At 46.4% G+C, this 23,935-nt stretch overlaps 1 protein-coding gene across 1 annotated transcript in view; it reads left to right on the top strand.

Annotated features, from left to right (window-relative positions):
* The window catches only part of Fbxo32 (F-box protein 32), a 37,822-nt gene extending 14,338 nt beyond the window's left edge, over positions 1–23,484 (top strand). Inside the window, exons 5-9 of the mRNA XM_038342453.1 lie at positions 10,602–10,695; positions 11,505–11,689; positions 18,821–19,003; positions 20,181–20,324; positions 21,521–23,484. Of these exons, the coding sequence (XP_038198381.1) occupies positions 10,602–10,695; positions 11,505–11,689; positions 18,821–19,003; positions 20,181–20,324; positions 21,521–21,610 (696 nt within the window). The 3' untranslated portion in view covers positions 21,611–23,484. The remainder of the gene's footprint in view (positions 1–10,601; positions 10,696–11,504; positions 11,690–18,820; positions 19,004–20,180; positions 20,325–21,520) is intronic.
* Positions 23,485–23,935: the final 451 nt, after the last annotated feature.

Below are 23,935 nucleotides of genomic sequence, written 5' to 3'. Positions count from 1 at the left end.
GGCAGGGCTCATGTCTATCTGAGATCACTGACTAGACTGTTCAGTCTGGATGGAGCACCTGAGTGTGCCTCAGCATACAGGGCCAGGTGAGGCTGTTGCCATGCACAGCTTTCATGTGCTCTTGGGCAAACATCCGTCATTCCCCCCGTGAAATGGCAGTGATGGTCATAGACACCCCCACTCTCTCAAAGATGCAGCTAACAGCACATGAGATCATGTGGGAATTATTCGTGCCAAAGACATGGATGAGCGTTGGTGATGATGGTTCGGTTAGCTATGCCTAAACAAGAAAGCAGACTCAAGAAGAGTCTTTAAGTGTGAGGCTTCTTCGTGTGATGTCATCTGGTAGACAGGAGGGATCCATGGGGAGGAAAAAAGGCAAGGAATAGAGAATGCTGGAAAAGCGTTATTTTAATAAGTCATAATGTGTGACAGCTTTAGACATTAAACTGGTTACCGGTCATCTCTTTGCAGTTCACTGATCCAAACCCTGTCTGCCTTTTCTTCTTTGAAAACTGTCAGGCTGTTCAGTGGGCAGATGTAATGAACTCATCTTGAAGATGAGAAGTCAAAGGTCAGGGGATCGAGTGATTTGTTCCGGGTTGCCTAGCCCAGAAGAGGGGATCTAAACCTGGTCCTCTGTCCTATGGTCCTGTACTCAGAGCCCTCCACTGTAGGCCCAAATGGAGACATGCAGAATGGGGTCTCCTTTCTTTTATGGTGGTGGTGGGGTGTGTGTGTGTGTGTGGTGTGTGTGTGTGTGTGTGTGTGTGTGTGTGTGTGATATGTGTGGTGTGTACAGGTGAGTGCATGCCTACACCTGCTGCAGTACACGCGTGGAGGTCACAGGACAACTTTTGGGCATCCATCCGCTCCTTCCATGGTGGGTTCCAGAGACTGAACTCAGGTCATGAGGCTTGTGTGCAGCGAGCATCTTTACCTGCTGCACCGTCATGCTGCCCTCTGCCTTCTCTTATATCACATAACTATTTGCCTGCACATGGACACATAGTCACAGGGAAAGACCATAATGCCAGGATAACTTTGACCATCGTTCTGAGTTCTTCTATGGGACCAGCCACCTGGCAACTAGAACTGCAATTATCAACCCAGGAAGTCCATGCGGGACTTGAATACCTACTTCCTGATTGGGTTAAACTGGCCCCTGTGTGCCAGTGAGGCGGGAAGGACAAAGAGAGCCTACAGCCCTACTCTCTTGTGTCCCTCTGCAGCAAAGAACATCCCAACCTCAAGGCACATTCTTATTTTTTACCACACTACCACCCTAAGTCTATTTGAATATTTCTACAAGTTGCTGCATTCCTACAACCCCTAAAAAGCATTTCCAAAAACATGTTTTAGTTTAAGTTGATGGGTGGTTTGGCAAACAAAAGGCCAAGTATGACCCCATGAGTCAAATTTAAACCCAGTACTGAAATTAGGGCATGCTGACGCCAAGCCCCAGTGGGTTGTGATATGCATAATTGCCTGGCTCCTCATGCAGGTTCCTCAGCCACAGTAACCTTGGATTAATTTGGTGCCTCACACACTTGGTGGCCTTCCTGAGATGGAGGGTGGCCTCGGCCATCAGGGGCTGGAAACTAGTGGTGTCTAAAATGGAAGAAAGGGGACCAGCAATAGCAGTGGCATGGCCCTATCTTGAAATGACTCTCACAAATTATTTGAATTGCCATATTTCCATTTTTTTTCTAACTGACTTTTCTTGTGCCGCTTTAGAAATTCCTGAATCAAAAACATACTTTTTTGTATGAGGACTCAGAATCTAGATGCATGCTAACATATATAAAATATATTTTTTTTTTTACTGAAATCCACATTGGATTCGAGGCTGAGTCAGAATGTGCTACACAGTGAACAGATGAACTGAGTTTTAAGTACGAATTTAGTGCCCGTCCAAGAAGGATGCTCATGAAGGTACTGATACTACCCTGTGACGTAGAACTCAAAGGCCTCCCAATTCCGTAAAAGGTCTCCAATGTCAAGGAGGAAAGAGTTGACATCAACCTCCTGCTATATCCTGTACATGGCAAATGGCTTCAAGTAAGTACTTTTGGTGCCATAAATTGAACCCATATACCAATCAATGTGCCTTAGCCAGTTGAGAATTGCAGGGGACCTACCCTCCGCTGCTGGGTACATTTGGCCCTGACAAAATCAAAGCACACCTATGTAAGCAATCAGTTGAGTTTGGTACTGTCTAGGAGCATTGGATATGGCTTCTTGAAAAGCAGAACCTGAGATGCTTCCTTCCTGGTTGGCCAGGATTTGGCCAGATGAAGAAGCAGGTAGAAGGCTTGCGGGAACCTAGACATGGGAAGGGACAGAAGTCAAGGGGGATGATGATGGATTGAAATGGAGGATGATGCCGCCTGCAGCCTCATAGAACCATTGGGAGAGATGGGTCATTCTGGGGTAGACAAGGCCATGCTGCAAGAGCTGGGGCGCTCCGTTTAAACAATGTCACTGAGGAAGCCATGGCTGCTCAGACCTATACAGCAGGAGTCAGGGACAGCTTTGTAAGTTGCCGAGTAACTAGGAAAGATGAAAGATGGAGAGACAAGTTTCTCTTGGCTGAGGATACAATTAATTCATATAAACTTGGCCCACCTCGTTATTTTAACTCTCTTAGTTCAAGGGCTGTTTCACTGGGAAATAATATTTACCTAATCTTGACATGCCCAGAGATGATTAATTGCTGTGAAATTTTTCCTCTCACAACCTGCCAGTGTTCAAGCTCAAAGTCAGGACAGCTTTGTGATCTGTATTATCCACTGAATAAATAAGGATCTGGGAAGGTACACAGCACTGGGTGCAGGCCGCGCTGCTGCCTAATGTCACTGAAAGCTGATTACAGTGGACACCCAGCTTGGGTCCTGAGCCCGTGAGACATAGCCTAGGCTGCTTGAGGCTGGAACTCTTCTCTGCTTTTGATCATGCCAGCAGATTTTCCAAGCAAGTTATGGAAAGCCTCTTCCTAAGAGACGGAAGAATTTGGACACAAATCTATCCTTTTCTGATACTGCTTGTTTGCTTGCTTGTTTGTTGGCGACAAGGTCTCTGTGTTGGCCAGGCTGGCCTTGAACTCACAGAGATCCAACTGTTTCTACCTCCCAGGTGTTGGGATTAAGGCAAGCACCACCACCCACAGCCAAGACACAAGTATGTTCTTATATAGTACTAACGATATCCCTCGTGAGCAAGAATATACATGGTCAGCCTCTATTCGGTGACCTTGAAACTGACAGGAAGGGGAAGCTGCTATTTTTAGCAATTCTCCTGAAGGCTTGATTATCCGCATCCTTGTAGAGGTCAGGCTGCCTGCTCTTGAGGGAGGGTTTGAGATGCTTTTCCTGGTAGGTAACTTCCTCCTAAGCCCCTTGTGTCACTCCGGGGACCGGGGGGGGCCCACTCTGGCACCATATGAACTACAACCTGAACGTTCAGGCAGCCTAGAATCATGTCATTTATCTGTCATGAAGCGTCTCATCCCAAGCATCAGGGCATTCGGGTCACCTGTTTCCAGATCACTTCCAGAAGTGATCTTCTTTGATTCTTGAAGACGAATGTAGAAAAAACCCAGGATGTGGGGGGCAGCTGGCATGTACTAAGCAGGGGCGAGGTAGCAAACCGGGGTCCCTCTAGGGTTTGCAGGCAGACCTTGTCATTGGTCAGGCGCAGAGTGCGTGGAGGCCTGTGAACCTGTGCGTAAAGGAAGGGTGAGAGGTCAGGAAAGTAAGATGGCGGAGGACGTCAGGCGTGATCACCCAAGCAACATCGGAAGTAGGGCCTGAGGGTTGAGATGGAGCCACGCATGTAAAAATGTGGCAGAGCCGGTGCCCCCCCCCCCCAAGTAGGATTGAACGGAACCTGTTCGGCGAATGCAGTTGGACGTATCGCAGGGACAGAACGAGTTTGGGGCCACTGTGCAAAAGGAGGCTGGGGACGGACAGGGAGTAGGTCCAGGAGGACCTTGTCAGTTGTGAAAAGGAGCTTGGAGGTTTTCCTAAATGCAGAGGGAAGCCATCTGAGGATTTTGAATGGGGAAATGGAGATAGATAGATAGATAGATAGATAGATAGATAGATAGATAGATAGATAGATAGATAGATAGATAGATAGATGATAGATAGATAGATGATAGATAGATGATAGATAGATGTGTATACACACACACACACACAGAGCTAGCAAGATAGTTCAGCTGCTAAAGGCACTTGCCACCAAGCCTGATGATGACCCAAATTCAATTCCAGAGCCCACATAAAGGTACTCCCACAAGTTTTTCTTAATCCACTTGCAGTGTTCTTTGATGTCCATTCATATGCAGCGGTACGCGCACGCACGCGCGCGCACATACACACACACACACACACACACATAATATATACATTAATGCTAATAAATTTCCATAGAAGTGCTATGCTAGGATGAATTGCAGAGGAGACCTGTCTTCGAGTAAAGGATAACGGGAGGGAAATTGCTTTCGCCCGGCGGTTCTCCAAACGTCACGTCAGCCTGCGGTTGATACCCGCTCTGAGATTTGCTACCAAGCTCTGCTGGCCTCTCGATTTTTCTCCAACTCATCATCTCCAAACCTAGCATGGGTTTAAGGCTGAATGGCAGGATGTGGTTTGGGCATGTGGTGGCCACCCCCTCCCTCCAGTCGCGAAGCTTCGCTCTTTGCCTGCACGGCAGTCCTCACAGAGTGGCACATCCCCACACTGCCCGCTCACTCACAGTGACACCGTGGCATTCAGGAGCAGCCCACAGCTTGATGCCCTGTTCCCCGTCACCTTCTGCCGATCTTTTCAACGCAGCCACAAATTGCTGGCACCTGAACTAAAATTTGCCTGGCAGAAAACAGCTCCTTCCCAACAGGACATTTTCCTCCACTCTCCCCTTCTCTTGTGGCTAAGGGCAAACGAGCCAATTGGCTCCATCATCTGGTAAACAAATTTCAGGATACAAACCTACTCTCTGGGGCAAACAGCTTCCTTAACAACAAGAAACGATAGATTCCTCACCCTCATTATTGGTGCCACATGGCACTGTCTGCTGGTTCTTGGCAGTAGAGGTGTATGGCTGTAAGAGGTTGACCCTAAGCCATGGCCTCTTTCTAGCTGTGTTAGAATATTGGGGGGGGGGGTGCATTATTTCACTTTAGCATGGAAGCTGATAGCCAATCATAGCACACTGTTGAAAGAAAATTTCTGGATTCTTTTCCCAGACAATGACAAGTCATGATATTGCTACAATTGTTAGAATAAAATTTGAGGGTGGCCAGTGGTGGCACAAGCTTTTAATCCCTGCACTCGGGAGGCAGAGGCAGGCAGATCTCTGTGAGTTTGAGGCCAGCCTGGTCTACAAAGCGAGTTCTAGGAAAGGCTCCAAAGCTACCAAATAAATAAATAGAATAAAATTTGGCGCTACATACCAATACCAAATTATTGGTCATCCTTCACAGTGGGGTCCTGAATGCTACAAATTACCTATTTTCTGTTAAACCTATCTGGACTTAAGTATTGACTCGCCAATTTACTACTGCTACTTGACAGCTCTGAGCCTTAGTGTCTTCCTTTGTCACATGGGGAACTTAACCTCTTTGTTGTGAAAACCGAGACCATGCAGGTGAGCTGTGTGGCACCATCTCTGCACACCATAAATATCCATTGTTGTTAGCAAAGTATGACTTCGTGCTGGAAGCACCTCTGCACGTCATGAACTGTGTCAACAGAGAGCTGTGAAATGCACCACAGATAAAGATGTCAGAGGAAGGGCTGGAGAGATGACTCAGAGGTTAAGAGCACTGGCTGCTCTTCCAGAGGTCCTGAGTTCAATTCCCAGCAACCACATGGTGGCTCACAACCATCTATACTGAGATCTGGCGCCCACCTCTGGCGTGTGGGCATACATTGAGGCAGAATGTTGTATATATTATAAATAAATAAATAAATCTTTAAAAAAAAAAAAAAAAGATGTCAGAGGAATACCGAAATCGGAACGCTTTTAGTTGACAACACGTACAATTGATACACAGAGTCTTTAAACAAGCTGTACTTTTACCCTGCTAGTTCGCTATTTTTTCCCCTGGCAATTATTTTATCTAGCTGTCTTTTCTGTATTATGATGAAAAGCTGATGATAATAAGCTACTAAGTAGCCATGTGGTGATGGCGCACACCTTTAATCCCAGCATTCGGGAGGCAGAGGCAGGCGAATCTCTGTGAGTTCAAGGTCAGCCTGGTCTACAGAGCAAGTTCCAGGACAGTCAAGGCTATACAGTGAAACCCTCTCTTTAAAAACCAATAATAATAATAAGCTACTAAGTATATTCTCCTGGCATATTGTGAGTGCTTAATAAACTATTTGATCTTCACAATTCTAAATTATGTTCTATCATTATACAAAACAGTTTGACTCTGGGACCTTCACTTATAATCTCTATGATGTGTACCAGAAGTAATGGCAGGACTCCATCTAGCTCTTCACTGGTTTTTCTAAATAAAGTTTTATTGATATACACATGGTACACATTGATTTACATATTGTCTATGGTTAGTTGTGTTACAATTGCAAGGCATTTGTAGTATAAAAACTGAATGACCCACCAGCCTTAAAACAGTTACTATTTATTCAGGGGCCAGGCGTGGTGGTGCACGACTTTAATTCCAGCATTCAGGAGGCAGAAGCAGGTAGATTTCCATGAGTTCAAGGCCTGCCAGGGCTGTGACACAGAGAAGTTCTTGTCTAAAAATACCAAAAGCAAAAAAGTTTGGTCCTTTACAAAAGTTTGCCACTCCTTAAGACTGGAATTGGGGAGAAGAGCTTTCTTAGTGCTAGTAACACTTTATGTTTGGTACAGTAAGTTTTTGTTTTTATCTCATTTGATTCTCGTAGCAATCCCGTAGGTCGTCTTTCGCTGGTGTTTTGTTTACCCCGTACATAGTCATTTTATTGAAATGACTAGACATAAACTCCATGCATGGGGGGGGTGTTTGTCATCATTCCCTGTCATCTGTGCTAGGACAGAGTGGACACAGAGATTCTTGCTAAATGAATGACAGTTATAAAGGTCACCCGGATCAAGAATCCGGTTCTCCTGTTCCAGGGCTCCACAGCTGCCTAGCGATCACAACAGGGACTTTCCCTGCAGTTAGGATGAGAGAAGAGCTGACATGTCACCCTGCTGTCAGTTGACAGAATTTGCTGCTCTGTCCCTCCCCCTCCCCAGTTAAGGAAGATACTACCAGCCAGCCCAAAGAGCTTTTTACTTCCCCTCAATGCACACTCCGCAGAGGTTCCTAGATGTACAGTCGGGGCCTTCTGCAGAGGAGGGGTTTTTTTTGTTTGTTTGTTTTGTTTTTGTTTTTTGTTTTTCTATGTTCTTTGTGACCAGTGCCTTTTTAGTCAGATTAATACTGACACTCTGGTGAGCTGGGGGTCACATGGCACCTGTTTTGGATGTGTTTCTGGCTAATCGCAGGCTGCCCCCTGCCTCACCTCCTACCCTGAGATGAGTCACAGGGCTCAGCGGCCTGCCCCGCAGGAACAGGCTCCAGGCTCCAGGCTTTTGTTTCCTTTCGTCTTGCTTTATGCTAGTCATGTGATGCTCTGGGTATTAATAAACCTCAGCCTGGCTTTCTACAGCCTGCTGTTGCCCAGGGAGAAAATGAAAGGTTTGTGTTCCTCTTTTCACTGTTACGTGCTGATTGGTGGCTGAACTAAACCAGACAGGCACGGAGAGCTGTGGTCACTAGGGATGGACAGAGCGTCCACCCGGGTGTGTTCTGATGCCTCCACAGTCTTTGTCACTCTTGTTAGCCCCTGACTTCTGAGTGTAGGTCTCTAGCACTAAGTGCAACACAGCAGAGTCACCTCTTTCTCCTCTTCTCCTCCTCCTCCTCTTCCTCCTCCTCCTCCTCCTCTTCCTCCTCCTCCTCCTCCTCCTCTTCCTCCTCCTCCTCCATCTCCTCTTCTCCTCCTCCTCTTCCTCCTCCTCCTCTTCCTCCTTCTCCTCTTTCTCTCCTCCTCCTCCTCCTCCTCCTCCTCCTTCTCCTCTTCCTCCTCCTCCTCCTCCTTCTCCTCTCCTCCTCCTCCTTCTCCTCTTCTTCTCCTCCTTCTCCTCCTCCTCCTCCTCCTCCTCCTCCTCCTTCAAGTCAAGAGTCCATGCCACCCCCTGCACACGTCAAAGATACCAAACCCAGCAGGAAGACATTTGAGGTTTAAAACTCTTTTTTCCAATTTAAAGTAAAATTAAGTTGAAGGAACTAGGTCTATATGTGGTTTGACAGGGGTCCAAAGGAGACAAAATGTTTAAATGAGTGCCTGGGACACGGAGGTGCCCTGAACCATCCAGGATATAGGTCCAAAGTTTGTCCTCCTCTGCAATCCTGCTTTTATTTTATTTTCTTGTGTTCCCATATTGTTTTGTTTTGGCAGTGAAGATTTTGGGGGTTTACTCCGTTTCCCCCTTTTGCCTTGATTCCAGCATCCCATCCTGTGTCATATCCGTTGATGAAATCAGGCAGGGGCCTGGTCCGATGAAATGATCTTGGAAAGCTTCCTAGGGCCAAGACCATCTCGGTTGGTAGGATATTTGTTTGGGCATGTACGAAGGCCAGAATTTAATTTCCAGCAGCTCATAAACCAAGCATGGCAGGATGCACCAGTAATCCCAGCTCTAAAGAGATAGAGAATGGAGGATCGGAAGTTCAAGCTCATCCTTAGCTTTGTAGTAAGTCCAAGGCCAGCCGGGACTCTGTGAGGTCCTGTTGCAAAAACAAACAAACAGAAAAACACTGAAAATTAAGGAGAGCCTGGTTAATTTTGTGATGGGAGAGTCAGGGTTCCATTGAGAATGTTCTCCAGGGGCAGAGTTCAAAAAATGAGGGGAGTTTTAGTTTTCTCTTTCCTCTTTCCTTTTTTTTTTTTTTTTTTTTTTTTTTTTGGTTTTTCGAGACAGGGTTTCTCTGCAGCTTTAGAGCCTGTCCTGGAGCTAGCTCTTGTAGACCAGGCTGGTCTCGAACTCACAGAGATCCGCCTGCTTCTGCGTCCCGAGTGCTGGGATTAAAGGCGTCCGCCACCACCGCCCAGCCCTCTTTCTTCTTAGAATTAGAATATATTTGAATATATTAATTATACATAATAATAAATTTAATAATGATATTGTCGTATATGTAAATGATGTGTTGTGATCGTAGCCACCTCTGTTACTTCCCTGTGTCTCTGTCTTACTGGGATCTTGGTTTTCTAAGTCCAGTGTACTGAGCCTGAGTCTGTGTAATTTTTCTTGGGGACTTAGTGAAGAAGTTAGTTGTGTGGTCTTTATAGCAACCTTTTGGTGTGGTGTTTCTTTGAGACAGACAGTGTGTGCTCCCGCTTTCCTATGAGGTAAAACTACAGCCGAGTCCTCTTGCAGGCTGTGAGATCGCTCTTAGAGTTGAGAGTCTTCGTCAAAATTTATTATGTGTGTGCATGCCTGTGTGGGGGCACACACAGTTCTCTCCTGTCATGTGCCTTTGGAGATCAAGTTCATGTCATCAGGCTTGACAGCAAGTATCTTCACCTGCTAAGCCATCTCACCGGCCCTGGAGGTACTCTTGAGCCTCACTTGATCCATCTGAGAAGTGGGTTGAACTAGATGATCTCCAAGATCCTTGTCATTTTATTTTTTCAACAATCAAATCTTTGGGGGTTTTGTTTGTTTGCTGGTTGGGTGGTTTGATTTTTCATGACAGAATTTTTCTGGGTAGCCCTGGCTGTCCTGGAACTCACTGTAACTCTAGTTCCAGGGGTTCTAATGTCCTCTTCTGGCCTCCAGGGGCACCAGGCACACATATGGTGCACTTACACACTTTTAGGTAAAACACTTCTACGTGTAAAATAAATTTTGAATAAGACACCATCAAAGCTAGCAGATACAAGGGCTCTCCTTTGTGCCTCCGGGAAGAAATAGACAGGCACACTGTGCACCCCTCGGTTTCTCTTCCTTGCCATCTTTCTATAGAAATAAAATAAAATTTAAAAAAGGTAAATGCAGCAAAAGGAGTCTAATCAGGCAGGTTTATTGACTATGAAAAAAGCAGACAGTGTCTAGAAAAGAATCACCCCTTCCTTGGCTCAGGCACATGTCCCCAAACACAGGCTTCGCTGTGCCCTGAGAGCAGTGGATGCCAGTGGATGAAAGTTCAAGCCAGGGCAAGAACAGTTCCCCCTGGGGGTGACTATGCAGAACTCCTGTGCTCACGGGTCACGGGAGGTTCTGTTCCCTCCAGAACAGTGTCGGCTCTCCTTTCCAGTGGACCAAATAGAATGGATTAGCACTGGCTGAAGCCCAAACCCTTTATATATAAAAGAAAAAAAGTAATTAAATATTCAACCTGGTTCCTAGTTTTGAGTTACCACCATTTGTCTTTCACTGGGAGCATCTGCGTTTTATTGCCTGGTGGCCCTGCCTGCCATTTATCTCTCTCTCTCTCTCCTGTCAGTCTGTATCTGCGTGTCATGTGACTCAAAAGTGAAGATTAGAGGAGAAAAATATCTCTGTATTCTAAGCCTGGCAACGTCTATTTTTACCCACAGCTGTTGGAACTGATAGCGAAGTCACAACTCACATCCCTGAGTGGCATCGCCCAGAAGAACTTCATGAACATCTTGGAAAAAGTCGTGCTGAAAGGTGAGCCCTGCCGCCCTCTCTCAACCCTCTTGAGAGGCGTGGGAGCAGGCAGGTGGGCTTTCTCATCAAGCAGCAAGTCGCTAGATTTAAAGGAATGTGAGTGGATGGAAACAAACAATGTCAGCTGAATCCCAGGGGTCCTCGCTTCCAGCTCAGGAGAAGGGTACCACCTGTGCCCTTGGCAAAGAACAAGACCTCTGCCCTCTAGTTCTCTCTTAGGGTCATCTGTTTGCCTTGCTTTAAATTTGACTCCTCGATGAGGACATGTGTCCCATCCTTCACCTTGGAGCTTTGATGTTCCTAGGACATGGAACTGTGTGCAAGGCAGGATTGAGGCATAGGCTGAACTAGCGATGACCTTAGACCTCCGGCTCCACTGAGTCATTTCACACATGGGGGGACCGATGCATATAAGACATGAGCGGCTTTGTGATCATCTAGAAATTAGCCAGACAGGGTTCGAACTCAACCTTCTGAACCCCCAAACTGCAGTCTTCCATTGGCCATCCGAAAGCATGTCAGCTGCTGAACAGAAAAGCCGCGTTCTGATCAGATGGACCGTTGGCACTGAATTGAATGAAACAGGAGAGCTCTTTAGAAACCCAGGAGAAGAGAACAAAGAGGGACCTAGATAATGGAAACTCTACCCATTACCTGAGTATAGAGTAAACACGGGTGAGAAGGAAGATGGCATCCTAAGGGACTGTGCCCAGTCATAGGCGTAGACAACAAAGAAGAAAAGACCACTTGTGTCATGCGTGGCCCCCATAACATGACTTTGATATTCCTTTTTCTTCTTCCCACTCAAGTCCTTGAGGACCAGCAAAACATAAGACTCATAAGGGAACTTCTCCAGACCCTCTACACGTCCTTATGCACACTGGTCCAGAGAGTTGGCAAGTCTGTGCTGGTGGGCAACATTAACATGTGGGTGTATCGGATGGAGACCATTCTACACTGGCAGCAGCAACTGAGCAACATCCAGATCACCAGGGTGAGTGCAAGCCCCCACTCACCCCACTGTGGCTTCCCCCACTCAGACACTGAGCAGAACTCCAGGGCATGACGTCCTCTCTGGTGATGCAGCAACAGGTTGCTTCTGATTTGATGCCTCATCCTTGGGCTGAGGGTGGTAGACGGTATGAGGGGCATCCCGATAAAGGGGGAGCGGGAAGAAGAACTTGGTGAAACAGGTGGAAGGGATGTTAAAGATGACAGCCAACTGTAACATGCAACAACAACAAAAATAAAAACAAAACGGGGAACATAGCTGTCAAGGAAAAGATGTTGGCTGTCTGATGAAGTCTTCAGTGGGGCTTCAGGGAGCTCTCTGCTCCTTTCCTCAAAAAGAATGAGCTGTTTGTGGACTGGGGACGCTGCCTTCAGTACAATAGAACCCAGAAGACAGTGGCTTAGAGAGCTGGTACCACCAGCCTTTTAGAATCTCAGCCCTATTTAATGGTAGTGATGACAAAGGGCATTTGAACCAAGCCTGAACACCCATGTAAGAAAATACTAACAGGACTCACTCAAAGCCTCTATGTTACCAGCATAGGACTTCATATAGCAGACCTTTCTCTTGGCTTTCAGAATAAAAACTCAGTGTGGGCTCCCATCCTATTAATGGCGATGGGGGCGGGAGACTAAGGCACGCACAGAACTGTGCTGGCGTAATCTCTCGGGGCTCACTAATGGACAGGCACACTCGGGAAGCTCACACAACACTTGGCTACTTATCTAATCACACACTGGGCTGGTTAAGTGGCTTCCGGGACCCACACAGTTTGGAACTGCAGCATGTATCAGGTGAAGGTGACACGGAAGAAACCCTGTGACTTCTAAACAATTACCTTGCTGTATGACATTTCCAAAGAGCACATTCGTTCTTCACGGTGAATGATTTTTCTGCCCCTCGGTTTCTTAAATTCTGAAGCGGAAGGAATAATTAGAAACCTCTCAACCTCTCGTTACATGGCTTCCTTGGAGTTGTTTAGGCTCCAACAACCCCGCTTGTACACTCCCACATGCTCATGTGCATGCACACACGTGCCCATGCCTGCAAACACACGCATGCAAAGAGCTGAGCAGAGCCCAAATGTAGGTCATCTTTCAGAAATTATCCCCATTGTTGGATTGTTATAAGAAAACTTAAGCATTTATTATGAACAGTATAATTTTAATAATTTATCCCAGGCTCCTCTCTGAAGTAGAGCAATAGCTTAGCCATGTGCAGTTAAGAGCAGAATCCCATTCCTCAGTCCCAACCTGCTACCTGATTTCCAGCATTCTCTGTGCCCTGGACTGAATACTTCCCGTCTTATTCCCCAGAGACAATTCCCAGCCAATGAAAGAAACTAACAAGGCTCGTTCCAAGGCTGTCTCCCCTCAAGTACCCTTGGAGCTGTCATTTATGCCTGCCCTGAGCTGTGCTCCCTCTGATCACCTCAGATGAGTTTGTCTCCTACCCAGGTCTCCCATTCTTTGCATTCCCATGACCTTACTTCCTTAAAACCCTCCTTGGTTGGCCCCCAGACACTCCTGAAAGGCAGCCATTGTAATTACTACTACCCTTCCATAGGCTGGCATTGAAATGGGGACCAGAGGAGTCCAGTGTCCTTCCCAGTGCTACACAACAGTTAGGTCAAAGTCAGAAGCTGGAGCCGGGCGGTGGTGGCGCACGCCTTTAATCCCAGCACTCGGGAGGCAGAGGCAGGCGGATCTCTGTGAGTTCGAGACCAGCCTGGTCTACAAGAGCTAGTTCCAGGACAGGCTCCAAAGCTACAGAGAAACCCTGTCTCGAAAAAACCAAAAAAAAAAAAAAAAAAAAAAGTCAGAAGCTGGGACTGTTGATTCCTAAAATGGCAAAGCGTGCTTAACATCAGTGGTTTCCAAACTCTTCCCCATCTAGTTTTCTTCCAACTATTTATCCACTGATTCAGCTTATTAAAAAAAAAAAAAAAAAAAAAAAAAAAAAAAACCTTTTTAATCCAATGAAATCCTCTGCTTAAGAGAGCCAGCCCTGAAGCTCATCCCCTGCCCCCAACATCTGCTTGGTGTGCTCCAGTGGAACCCCACACTCCTCTACACACCCTTCAGGGCCTTCTGGCTCACAGTCTGCCGGGTTCATCCCATCTCTTACAGCCGCTATCACAGTCTCCTTCAGAACAGTTCTGATCAGCCGGAAGGCTCTCATGCACATACACATCTGTCTCCATCCACTGCTTCACAGTCTCCAAAGGAGAAAACATTCATCTTCTGCTCCATACCTGGCACAAGTAGTCAGTAGATTTTAGTTGAAGAGATGAATATTGGCTTGAAGAGACAGCTCCCCACCAACCCGTCTGCTGAAGTACATGTTCGGGGTTCCGGGGAGCATGAATGGAGAATATTGTCCTAGATTATGGATGACAGTGGTAAATTATACCAACTGCAAGATTCAGACAGTTACTCAGTCTCCCCATGCTTCTTCACTTTCCTCATTTGGAAAGGAGAGGCAGACATGCCCAGCTCTTTCCTATCCCCGTGTGAGATTGAACATAGGTGTGAGATTGCATAAACCAGCCTACAGACAGCAGCTGGAGCAGGGCCTAGTGTGTAGGAAGCATTATTATAGATGCAATAGGTGTTATGATCAAGGGCTTGCCTGCACACACACTGTAAGGCCTTCCCATGTGATAATTAACTTATCTCGTAATTAATTGTAATTAGGGTAAATGGCAGGAATTTACTGGGTCCTGTGCTAAGTACTTCTATGTATTAACTCATCTCTTATACCCAGCCCCACTGAAAGATACTCATTTTCTTGTTTTGTAATTGAGAGAAAGCATCCTCAGTCTCCACAGAGGATGGATTTAGAGACACTCCAAGGTTACCTTGGATGCCATGGATGCTCAAGTATTTTGTATACAACGGCATAGTGACTATGCTTAGCCCATGCACCCTCCTCTATCCTGCAAGTCATTTCTAGCCCAATTCTAGTACCTTATGGGATGCTATGTGCATAGGGCAGCAGGACAAGAAAGAGTCTCTATGCTGTGGGTTCAGATGCATTTTTCTCTTGGTAGTTTCCATATGTGGCTCATTGACTTCAAGGATGTAAAAGCCAAGTACATGAAGGGTAGAGTGGAACTGTGTTGGGGCCTCTATACCAGGATGTCTGACATCAGACTCCAGAACAGGCTGCTCCCAGAGGCGATGCTGATCCTTTCCTGAACCCACTAGGGGGCTCTGAGTTGTGCTGTTCTGAGAGCTGTGAAGAAGAGCTTCCCACACAAATCCCCAACTGTTATGGGGCTTGTAATCTCGGTACACTTGGGAAGTGGAGGCAGGAGAATGGGGAGTTCAAGGTCATCCTCAACTATAGAAAAAAAAAATCTGAAACCAGCCTGGGCTATAAGATCCTGGGGCGGGGGGGGGGGACGAGGGAGTGGGGGGACAGTGAGAGAACAAGAACAGTCAAATCACTTCAGTCTGGATGATATTTCTGTGTTTCTCAGAGAGAAAAGAATATTAATCCATGAAAATATTAAAGTGCCTTTCGTAGTAAATGCTTCCCTCTTTGCCCACGATCTTCCACTATTGTCTCAGCACATAACCTTGTTTGCCTTAGAAATCTTCATATCTAATTCTTTCAAGCCAATTTTTATTTGTAAATGTAACTTATGTAAGAATAAAGGATGAAGGACGAAATTAAGAGAACTGGTTTGTAGGGGGAAAATAAAATATAATTACAGTGCTGTGGGCAAAGCAATGTTTTGGAAAATGAGGGTTGGGGTAGACAAAATGGAGTTCAGCCAAATGCTTGACTAAGGCTGCAAGAGTGACATATTTTCCCTTTTATATGTTTATATTCGAAAGGGAGAAGGCATGTAAGCAGTTAACCATTTATCAGGAATAAGGGCTTGGCACGAGGTCTGGGCAAGGGTTTTGGAAAAGTTCAGGTTTGAAAATCTGACAGAGCAAACTCTGCCAAGCCAACTTGCCTTTAATAGGAGTTAATGTAATAATTGGCCTGGGAGTTTTAACCAAAAAAGTAGAGGCTTTGAAGTGCTGGAAACAGAAAGAAAGTCCCATGGCAGTTTTATTAGCTCATATGATCAACAGCCGATGATAAATGACAAATAGGGCCTAAGGCTTTCTGCGGTCACACAAAGGCCTGAATGTTGCAAACCAGTTGAGTTCAGCCCAACAGCCTGGGGTAGAAGTGAGCAGTAAAAATTGTCAAATCACAGACACTTCTGAAACAGGAAGCCTGAGTCGCTGCAGGGCTACGATCATCAGGGCTAGAGGAATCTTCAGTATTCTAAACACAGTCTTCGGGAGCTGGGGAAACTGAGACCCAGACTTCCCAGGATGCTGTTTGCCCCCATCACATTCCTCACTAGCCACATCCATTCTCCTCAGCAGCTCCCATTAAGTCCTCTTCTGTAGCCTATCTTCCCATCAGTTTATGTCTTGCCTACCAGGGGACTCAGGTGATTGACAAGATCAAATGGAACTTGGCATCATCTTGATGAGGCTGGTACTAAGTAGTCCCTGCAGTCCCCATGTGTTTGGGCTTTGCTGTGCTTCCTACAGGTTCTGCCCCCAGAAATTTGATGAGAAAAATAATCCCTATTATTATTTTCCTCTGTGCCTGTCCAGTAAGCGCCCCAAGGGCTGTGTGTGCTGGATTAGTCTCCAAGGCCTACAAGCTAGGTCCTGCCTTCAAGGATATAGGTCTAGGTGAGGTATCTTGAGATGATCAAATTTTAAAATAAGAAAGGGCTTGAATATAAGTTTGAGGGTATAGTGGAAGTTCCTTCAGAAGCTCAAGATTGATTGCAGGTGTGTATTATATGTAAATGAGAAGTTTTGTTTTTTGTAAATATTTATTTATTATGTATACAGTATTCTGTCTGTGTGTATGCCTGCTGACCAGACCTCATTACAGATGGTTGTGAGCCACCATGTGGTTGCTGGGAATTGAACTCAGGACTTTTGGAAGAACAGGCAGTGCTCTTAACTGCTGAGCCATCTCTCCAGCCCAATGAGCAGTTTTTAAAACATCCCCTGGAGGGGCTAGAAAGATCACTCAGCAGTTAAGAGCACTGTTGCTCTGCAGAAGACCGGGGTTCTGTTCCTACCACCCACATGGTGGCTCACAACCATCTGTAACTCTAGTTCCAGAGGACCCAATACCTTCTGATCTCCATGGGCATCACGTACACATGTGGTGTACATACATACATACAGGCAAAACACTCATATTTGTAGGATAAATTTAAAAATTTTTAAATTAAATGTTCCCTGGTGTCCTCAGTTACAGTGGAGCTTAGCTCAAAGGTTTTGGGGCCATCCATTCCCAGTGTGTGCACACACATATACACACAAACACAAATGCACAAACATACGTAATTATAAATGCAAACAGAAACATACACAAACCCACACAGATGCATACAAATGCATCCATATAGTCCTGTAAACACACATACCACACACACACACAAACACATGCACGAGGTCTTTGTGTTATTCTTTTTTTCCTGTTCAACTATTTGGATTTAATCCATTGTACTAATATTTACTGAGTGCTTATGACGTGCCAAACTTCGTGGACACCAGGACACAACAGTGAAGCAAAGCCAAGACCCTGTTGTCCAGGACCTTCGATTCTGAAAGGAATGCTCCATTCAGCCTTTCCTAAGGAAGGGGTTGTGCAGAAAGGAGGGAGGGTTGCAGACAGTCACTGAGGGAGCTCCTAGGAATTCTGAGAAGGTACAGTAAAGGAGACCTAAGGGAGGGGATACATAGGCGGAAAAGGTGGTCAAAGGTTGAGTTTTGTTTTTCTTTGTGGGGTATTCGGTTCTTGGTTTTTGGAGACACAGTCTCTCTATGTAGCCCTGGCTGTCCTAGAACTTGTTATGTTGACCAAGCTGGCCATGAGCACACCCATCTCCTCCTCTCTCTACCTCCCAAATGCTGGGATTAAAGGCGAGGACCACCATACCCAGTGGCAATGGGTTTGAAGTGGGTTTGAGAGACAAGAGGAGCAAGACCAGGTGGGTGAGGGCATTGTGCATAGGTAAGCAAGATATGGCTTGGGTGCCAGACAGTGCACTGAAGCGGACCGACCTGAAATCACAGAAGACAGTGAGATGGGAGGCCAGGTGTCTGCCTGGGCCTCCCATCGGGGCGGTGGCACTTTTGGAAGGCAGTGAGTCTTGAAGTTGAATAGTGAGGCTAACAAAGCACAAAAATCCAACGTGCTCCCACGCTCCAGTGGGTGGCCCCACACCGTGCACACATGGGCAGCACTAATTAGGCTTAGAGAGTTATCCAGGCAAACAAACAAATATGAGGAGCTCGAGAGATGGCTCAGTGGTTAAGAGCCCTTGTTGCTCTTGCAGAGGATCTGGGTTTAGTTCCTATCACCCACATGACGGCTCATAACCATCCATAGCTGCATTTCCAATGGATTCAACACCCTCCTCTGACCTCTGCAGCACAAGGCATGGTGCATTTACAGACAAACACTCGTACACATACAAGAAAAATCAATCTTTTTAAAGGACTTGAAGTTGAGAGGGACCTGTTGGGTACAGGGGGTTAGATGAGGGAAATGGGGTAAATGATATCATGTCATTGTTCACTTATATGAAATTTTCAGAAATAAAGAAAAATATAGCAGGGTGATGGTGATGATGCACACCTTTGATCCCAGCCCTTGGGGGGCAGAGGCAGGTGGATTTCCTGAGTTTGAGACTAGCCTAGTCTACAAAGTGAGTTCCAGGACTGCCAAGGCTATACAGAGAAACCCTGTCTCAGAAAAAGAAAAAAAGAAAAATATAATAAAAAGAGTCCAACATACGCTGTTTTGGGAGCAGAAGGTTGCAAGGACAGGGAAAGCCTGCAGGCTGCAGGCTGCAGTCAGCCAGGACACTCCGGGCTGTCCTCTGGAGGCTCTGCCGTAGGTCCTGCTTCTACCTGTTGGACCGGGAGCATCACGGCTTTGGGAATCTAGCTGTTGATAAGCCAGCTTGAGACTGCAGGATCTGGGGACCGTGGCATTCTGAGAGCAAGCTATGGCAAGAAAATGGCTCTTCTTTAACACTCCGCTTATCATCTGGCCTTCTCTCTGCAGCCTGCCTTCAAAGGCCTCACCTTCACGGACCTGCCTGTGTGTTTGCAACTGAACATCATGCAGAGGCTGAGTGATGGGCGGGACCTGGTCAGCCTGGGCCAGGCAGCCCCAGACCTTCTTGTGCTCAGTGAGGACCGGCTGCTGTGGAAGAGACTCTGCCAGTACCACTTCTCAGAACGACAGGTCAGTGCAGCCCAGTGGCTGGCTCCTCGTGCTCCCTGGTCTGCCCCCACCCTGAAAAGACGCATCCTTCTCCAGCGTGAAGCGGGACTGCCTCCTGGGTTGCCTGTTTTACTAGAAAGCAACAGTGTAGGCCTTACATGGTTCTCAACCTTCCTAATGCTTCGAGCCTTCAGTACGGCTCCTCATGTTGTGGTGACCTCCGACCATAAAATTATTTTCCTTACTCCTTCCCAGTTGTCATTTTGCCACTGTTAGGAACCACAGCGTACATTTCTGTGTTTTCCAGTGGTCTTAGGCGACCCCTATGGGGTCGCTGCCTACAGGTTAAGAACCACTGGTCTAAGGCATTCCTAAGTCAATGTGTGTTTTTTGGTTTTTGGTTCCTTGTCATTGTCATCATTGACTTGATAAGGGAAAAATAAACCCTTACCCCAAATTACATTTTATGGCTCATGAAAAATTTTTTAAAAAGACCTTGTTATGGTGCTTTATATTCAAGCACTTTTATGAAGAGTGTTTCCTTTCATGCTCCCAACCCAGGAAGGGTAAATATTATCATGCCCACTTTAAACAGGTGAAGAGACCAAGGCCACAATGACCAACTGGTGCATTCAAATCAGTGAAGTGACCCTTAGGCTGAGACAGCTGACCCTACGTTTGAATTGGGCCCGCAGACACCCTAGGGTGCTCTATATACCCGTTCCTCGTCCAGGGTTTTTTTTTTTTTTTTTTTTTACCAATTTCTCCATCTGTGCATTAATTCAACAGGTTCTTTTCATGAAGCCACTGATATTTAAACATAAAATAGAGCCATGATGCTAGTGACTGCGCCTTCCTAGAAATAATTGTCTGGGTCGACAAAAGAAAAGATTGAAAGAAGAAAAGATTGAAGTGGCTTATGGGAGTGGTCTAAGCTTTGACCAGTCGAAGGCCCTGTACACAATCACTAGGAAAGCGTAGTTCCCTGTTTCTTCTGAAAGCTGGTTAAACAGTGCCCAGTAAGCAGGGAGAGCTAAGAAAGCTGCTTTCCAACGTGACAGCTTTCTTTCCTGGGCCTTTCTAGGGTCCCTGTAAAAACGTGGGGTAAAGAGTGAGAGCAGATCTTCGGAACCAGAAAACCCCAAACTATCCTCTTGGTGGACTCTCCGGAAATTACTTTTCTCCGTTTGATTTTCAGATCCGCAAGCGATTAATCTTGTCGGACAAAGGACAGCTGGATTGGAAGAAGATGTATTTTAAGCTGATCCGATGTTACCCAAGGAGAGAGCAGTATGGGGACACCCTGCAGCTCTGCAGACACTGCCACATCCTCTCCTGGAAGGTATGCGCCTGCGCTGGCTAGGGTTCTGTCAGCTTGACGCAAGCTAGCGTCCTTTTGGAAAAGGGAACCGCAGTTTATTAAATGCCCCCCACGAAATTGGCCTGTGGGCAAGTCTGTGTGGCATTTTCTCGATTGGTAATTGAGGTGGAAGGGCCCAGCTGACTGGGCAGGTAACGACGTTGGTCATGCAGGCTGAAGCCTTTAACAATACTCTCCATAGCCTGTGCTTCAGTCTCTGCCTCCAGCCCTGGTTTCCCTGAGCCTGGGGCGTCAGTGCCAACAGTGTCAGCAACGTGAGTCCAGCTCTTCCCTGTTCTTTCCTATCTCAGCCCTCAACCTAAGAGAAGGAGTGAAACCCATGCAGCCCTTGGACAGGGAAGAGCAACTCCAAGGGCTTCATTTCCCTTCATTTCTTCCACCCCTTATGTTGATTTGTCTCTGAAACCCGCTTACCACATATTCTACCTTTGTGTGCACCGGGAAACAACACATAGGCGAACACGAATTCTTCAGCTTCTGGGTGCTGTGGAATCCCTTTGGAGGGGAGGGATAGTATGTGCAGATGTGTTTGTGTATGCACATGTGTGTGTGCACATATGAGCCCATGAGCATGGAGGCCTGAGGTCACAGTCTCCTTTTTCATCAGTAGCTCACCACCTTAAAAAGAAAAAGAAAAAAAAAACTGAACCGGGAACTCACCAGATTGGCTAGACTAGCCAGCCAATGAGCTCCAGGGCCCCATCTGCTCTGCTTCACCCCCAGTGCTAGGGTTACAGGATGCCCGCCTCCATGCCCAACTTTCATGTGGGTACTCACAGTCATATACCAGCCACTCCACTCACCCCCTGAATTCAGTGGCATTCTTTTGCTTCTAAGGTTTATTGGCATTTTTAATCATAAACGTGCATACATGTTTATGCGTGGTTATATGCATATGAGAGCGGTGCCTGCAGAGGCTGGAAGATGGTGTCGGGTACCTCAGAGCTGAACCTACAGGTGGTTGTGAGCCACTTGACCCACGTTCAAGACCAGAGCTTGGGTCCTCAGCAAGAGCAGTACCTGCTCTTAACCGCTGAACCACCTCTCCAGCCCCTGCAGTGGCTTTCGTGACAGAGTTGCTGAGAGATTGGGCAAGGCCCGAGAGAGCCAGGGAGCTGCCGCTGAGAACTCGGATCTAACCATGATGCTGTTTTCAGGGCACTGACCACCCGTGCACGGCCAACAACCCAGAGAGCTGCTCGGTCTCACTCTCACCCCAGGACTTCATCAACTTGTTCAAGTTCTGACCCCCCCCCCCCCACTTGACGGCACTTCACAAGTCCCCCCCCCTACTCCCCGCTGATCGGATGGCTGGGAATTCGGAGACTTCCTTTGTAAATAGTGTACATTGTAAGCACTGGCTTGAAACTTGTGAGCGAAGTCACTGAGAAGACGTTGGAGGGAAGGGACGAAGCTGCCGATGGGAATTTACAAATGTGAACTGCACACTAGAACTGGTACGGAAATGCGGAAATACTGTAAATAGACTTTTTCTTTTCCCCTAAAAATTTGCCAGCGAGACTATAAGGGCGAGAACTCTATGTCTGCCGTGAAAACGGAGTTCTCCTGATGTTCATGGAAACTTCCTAGTTCCCTAGGAAGGAAAAAACGCAAAACTCAAATACCAGACAGAACACTCTGTTTACAATGTGATAGTGTTGTTAAGACAAAATGAGGAAGAAGGAGAATGAATGCTACAACGGAGGAATCCTTGGGCTTTGGGTTTGGATTTGGGATTTGTTGAACAGGCAAAGAAGTCCACCCATCGGACACCTATGCAGGCATAAGGCCTTATCCTACGAAGATGCCACACAATGGTCTACCTCTAAAAGCGTAGTGTGCTCTCTGGCAGCGTGCATTATCTAGCGGGCAGTGTCTGTGTTTCATGTAAGTTCTTTCATCTGTAAAGAAATCTAAGATGGGAAGGCTATTAGAAACAACCCTCTTCTCGGTTCCCTTCCCCTCTTTGCTCCCAGTCTACACCTTTTTTCCTTCCGTGTTGTAGCTCATATATGGAACCAGAAGGCCAGCTTGAGAACAGCTCCAGCAGAAGTCATGAAGAACTAGAATTGGGCACCTGTAGATGGTGGCTTGGCGCTTCTGATTTAACTCTCCTCTCCTCTAGCTTAACTTCTGGGCTTGTCTGGTCTCCCATGGGTATCTTCATGGATTATTGAATGTCTGTGAACTTAGCGGGGCCTAAGAACTGAGGCTTGAGAGAGACATTTTTGACACCAGCCAGTTAGGCATTCTGATAGCTGCTGCTTCCCCTTGGGGTGTTGAGCTGAGGCTCTTTCTATTCTTTAGGTTTTAGCATCAAACTTGAGTCATCCTGAATGGGGACTTTTCACATGCGTGATTTAAAAGGAAACCTGGAGTTCCAGCTAGATAGGGAGCCCAGTTCATCTTAAGCTTGTTCCAGGACTGAGTTATAACAAAGAGAGGTAAAAGACAAAGGATCCCAGGGGGTCTTGCAAAGCAGAGATATGAACACTGTGGAAGAAAGCAAATCTCAGGACTTCAGGAGTTAATTCCTGGGGTGGGGGAAATGTTATTTTTTACTTTTTATAGATTGTTGCTTTTCTACAATGTACATATATTTGCAGTTGTATTTGCTTTTTTTTTAAAAAAAAAAAAAATCTCCAAATAAAACTTCCACTATGCACGTCCTTGGTAAATCATCAGAAGTAGGAATGTGTCCACGTAGATGTTAAGTGAGGGATTGTGTAACCTAAAGCTTTGATGCTTGGGGTGGTCCTCGAAGGAAAGGAAAGGTGACCGAGCATACAAGGGACAGTCAACACCTCTGCCTTCGGTAATAGTGTACCCTCAGGTCGGTGCCGCGTGCGCAGACAGAGTCTGCAGGGTTCCCTGGTTTGCAGTATCTGTACTTACACCAAAAGCTCTCCATATTTCCTTCGTCCTTGAGGGGAAAATTAAGTTGAATTCAGAGGCCCGTAATGAGGAAAGGGAACTGTAAAAGAATAAGATTTGATGCATAACGCTGAACTTTAGAGACTACAAACCTGTAACAGCTAAGGGTTTTTCTATTTGGTTTTGTGGGTTTTTCAGTTTTTTTTTTGCTTTTTCTTTTAACTCTTCTCCCCAGAATTATTTTTACATTAAGATTTACATTAAGGGCTTAGACTAGGAAAGAAAAGAAAGGAAAGGGAATGAAGGAAGGAAGGAAGGAAGGAAGGAAGGAAGGAAGACACTTTTTCCATAATTGTCAGACTCTAAAATACCTCACCTTACAATACTTCTGTAAGTGTGGGGTGGAGCTGGGGCTGCCATTGCTATGGAAAGCTCTGGAAACAGTGACTCTAAGTGACACTGTTAGGGTTAGGGGCTCATGGCCTTTCACATGTTCTTATCAGCTTGTTACCACCACTTTGTCAAGTTGTTTGGAGATGGAAAGTTGTTGGGACCTTGGGGTTTATTTACAGTTCCAGCAACTTTGCCTGCTTTGAACTGCCAGCAGAAAACTGGCGAGCCAGTCTCATGGAGTGTCAGCAATGCACAAAGGCATACATCCTACATGCCCCAGGCAACCGTCCGTCTCTGTGTAAAAT

This window comes from Arvicola amphibius, chromosome 9 (genome assembly GCF_903992535.2).
Source record: "Arvicola amphibius chromosome 9, mArvAmp1.2, whole genome shotgun sequence".
In the NCBI taxonomy this organism is placed as follows: Eukaryota; Metazoa; Chordata; class Mammalia; order Rodentia; family Cricetidae; genus Arvicola; species Arvicola amphibius.
This window is presented reverse-complemented; position numbering and strand designations above follow the sequence as displayed.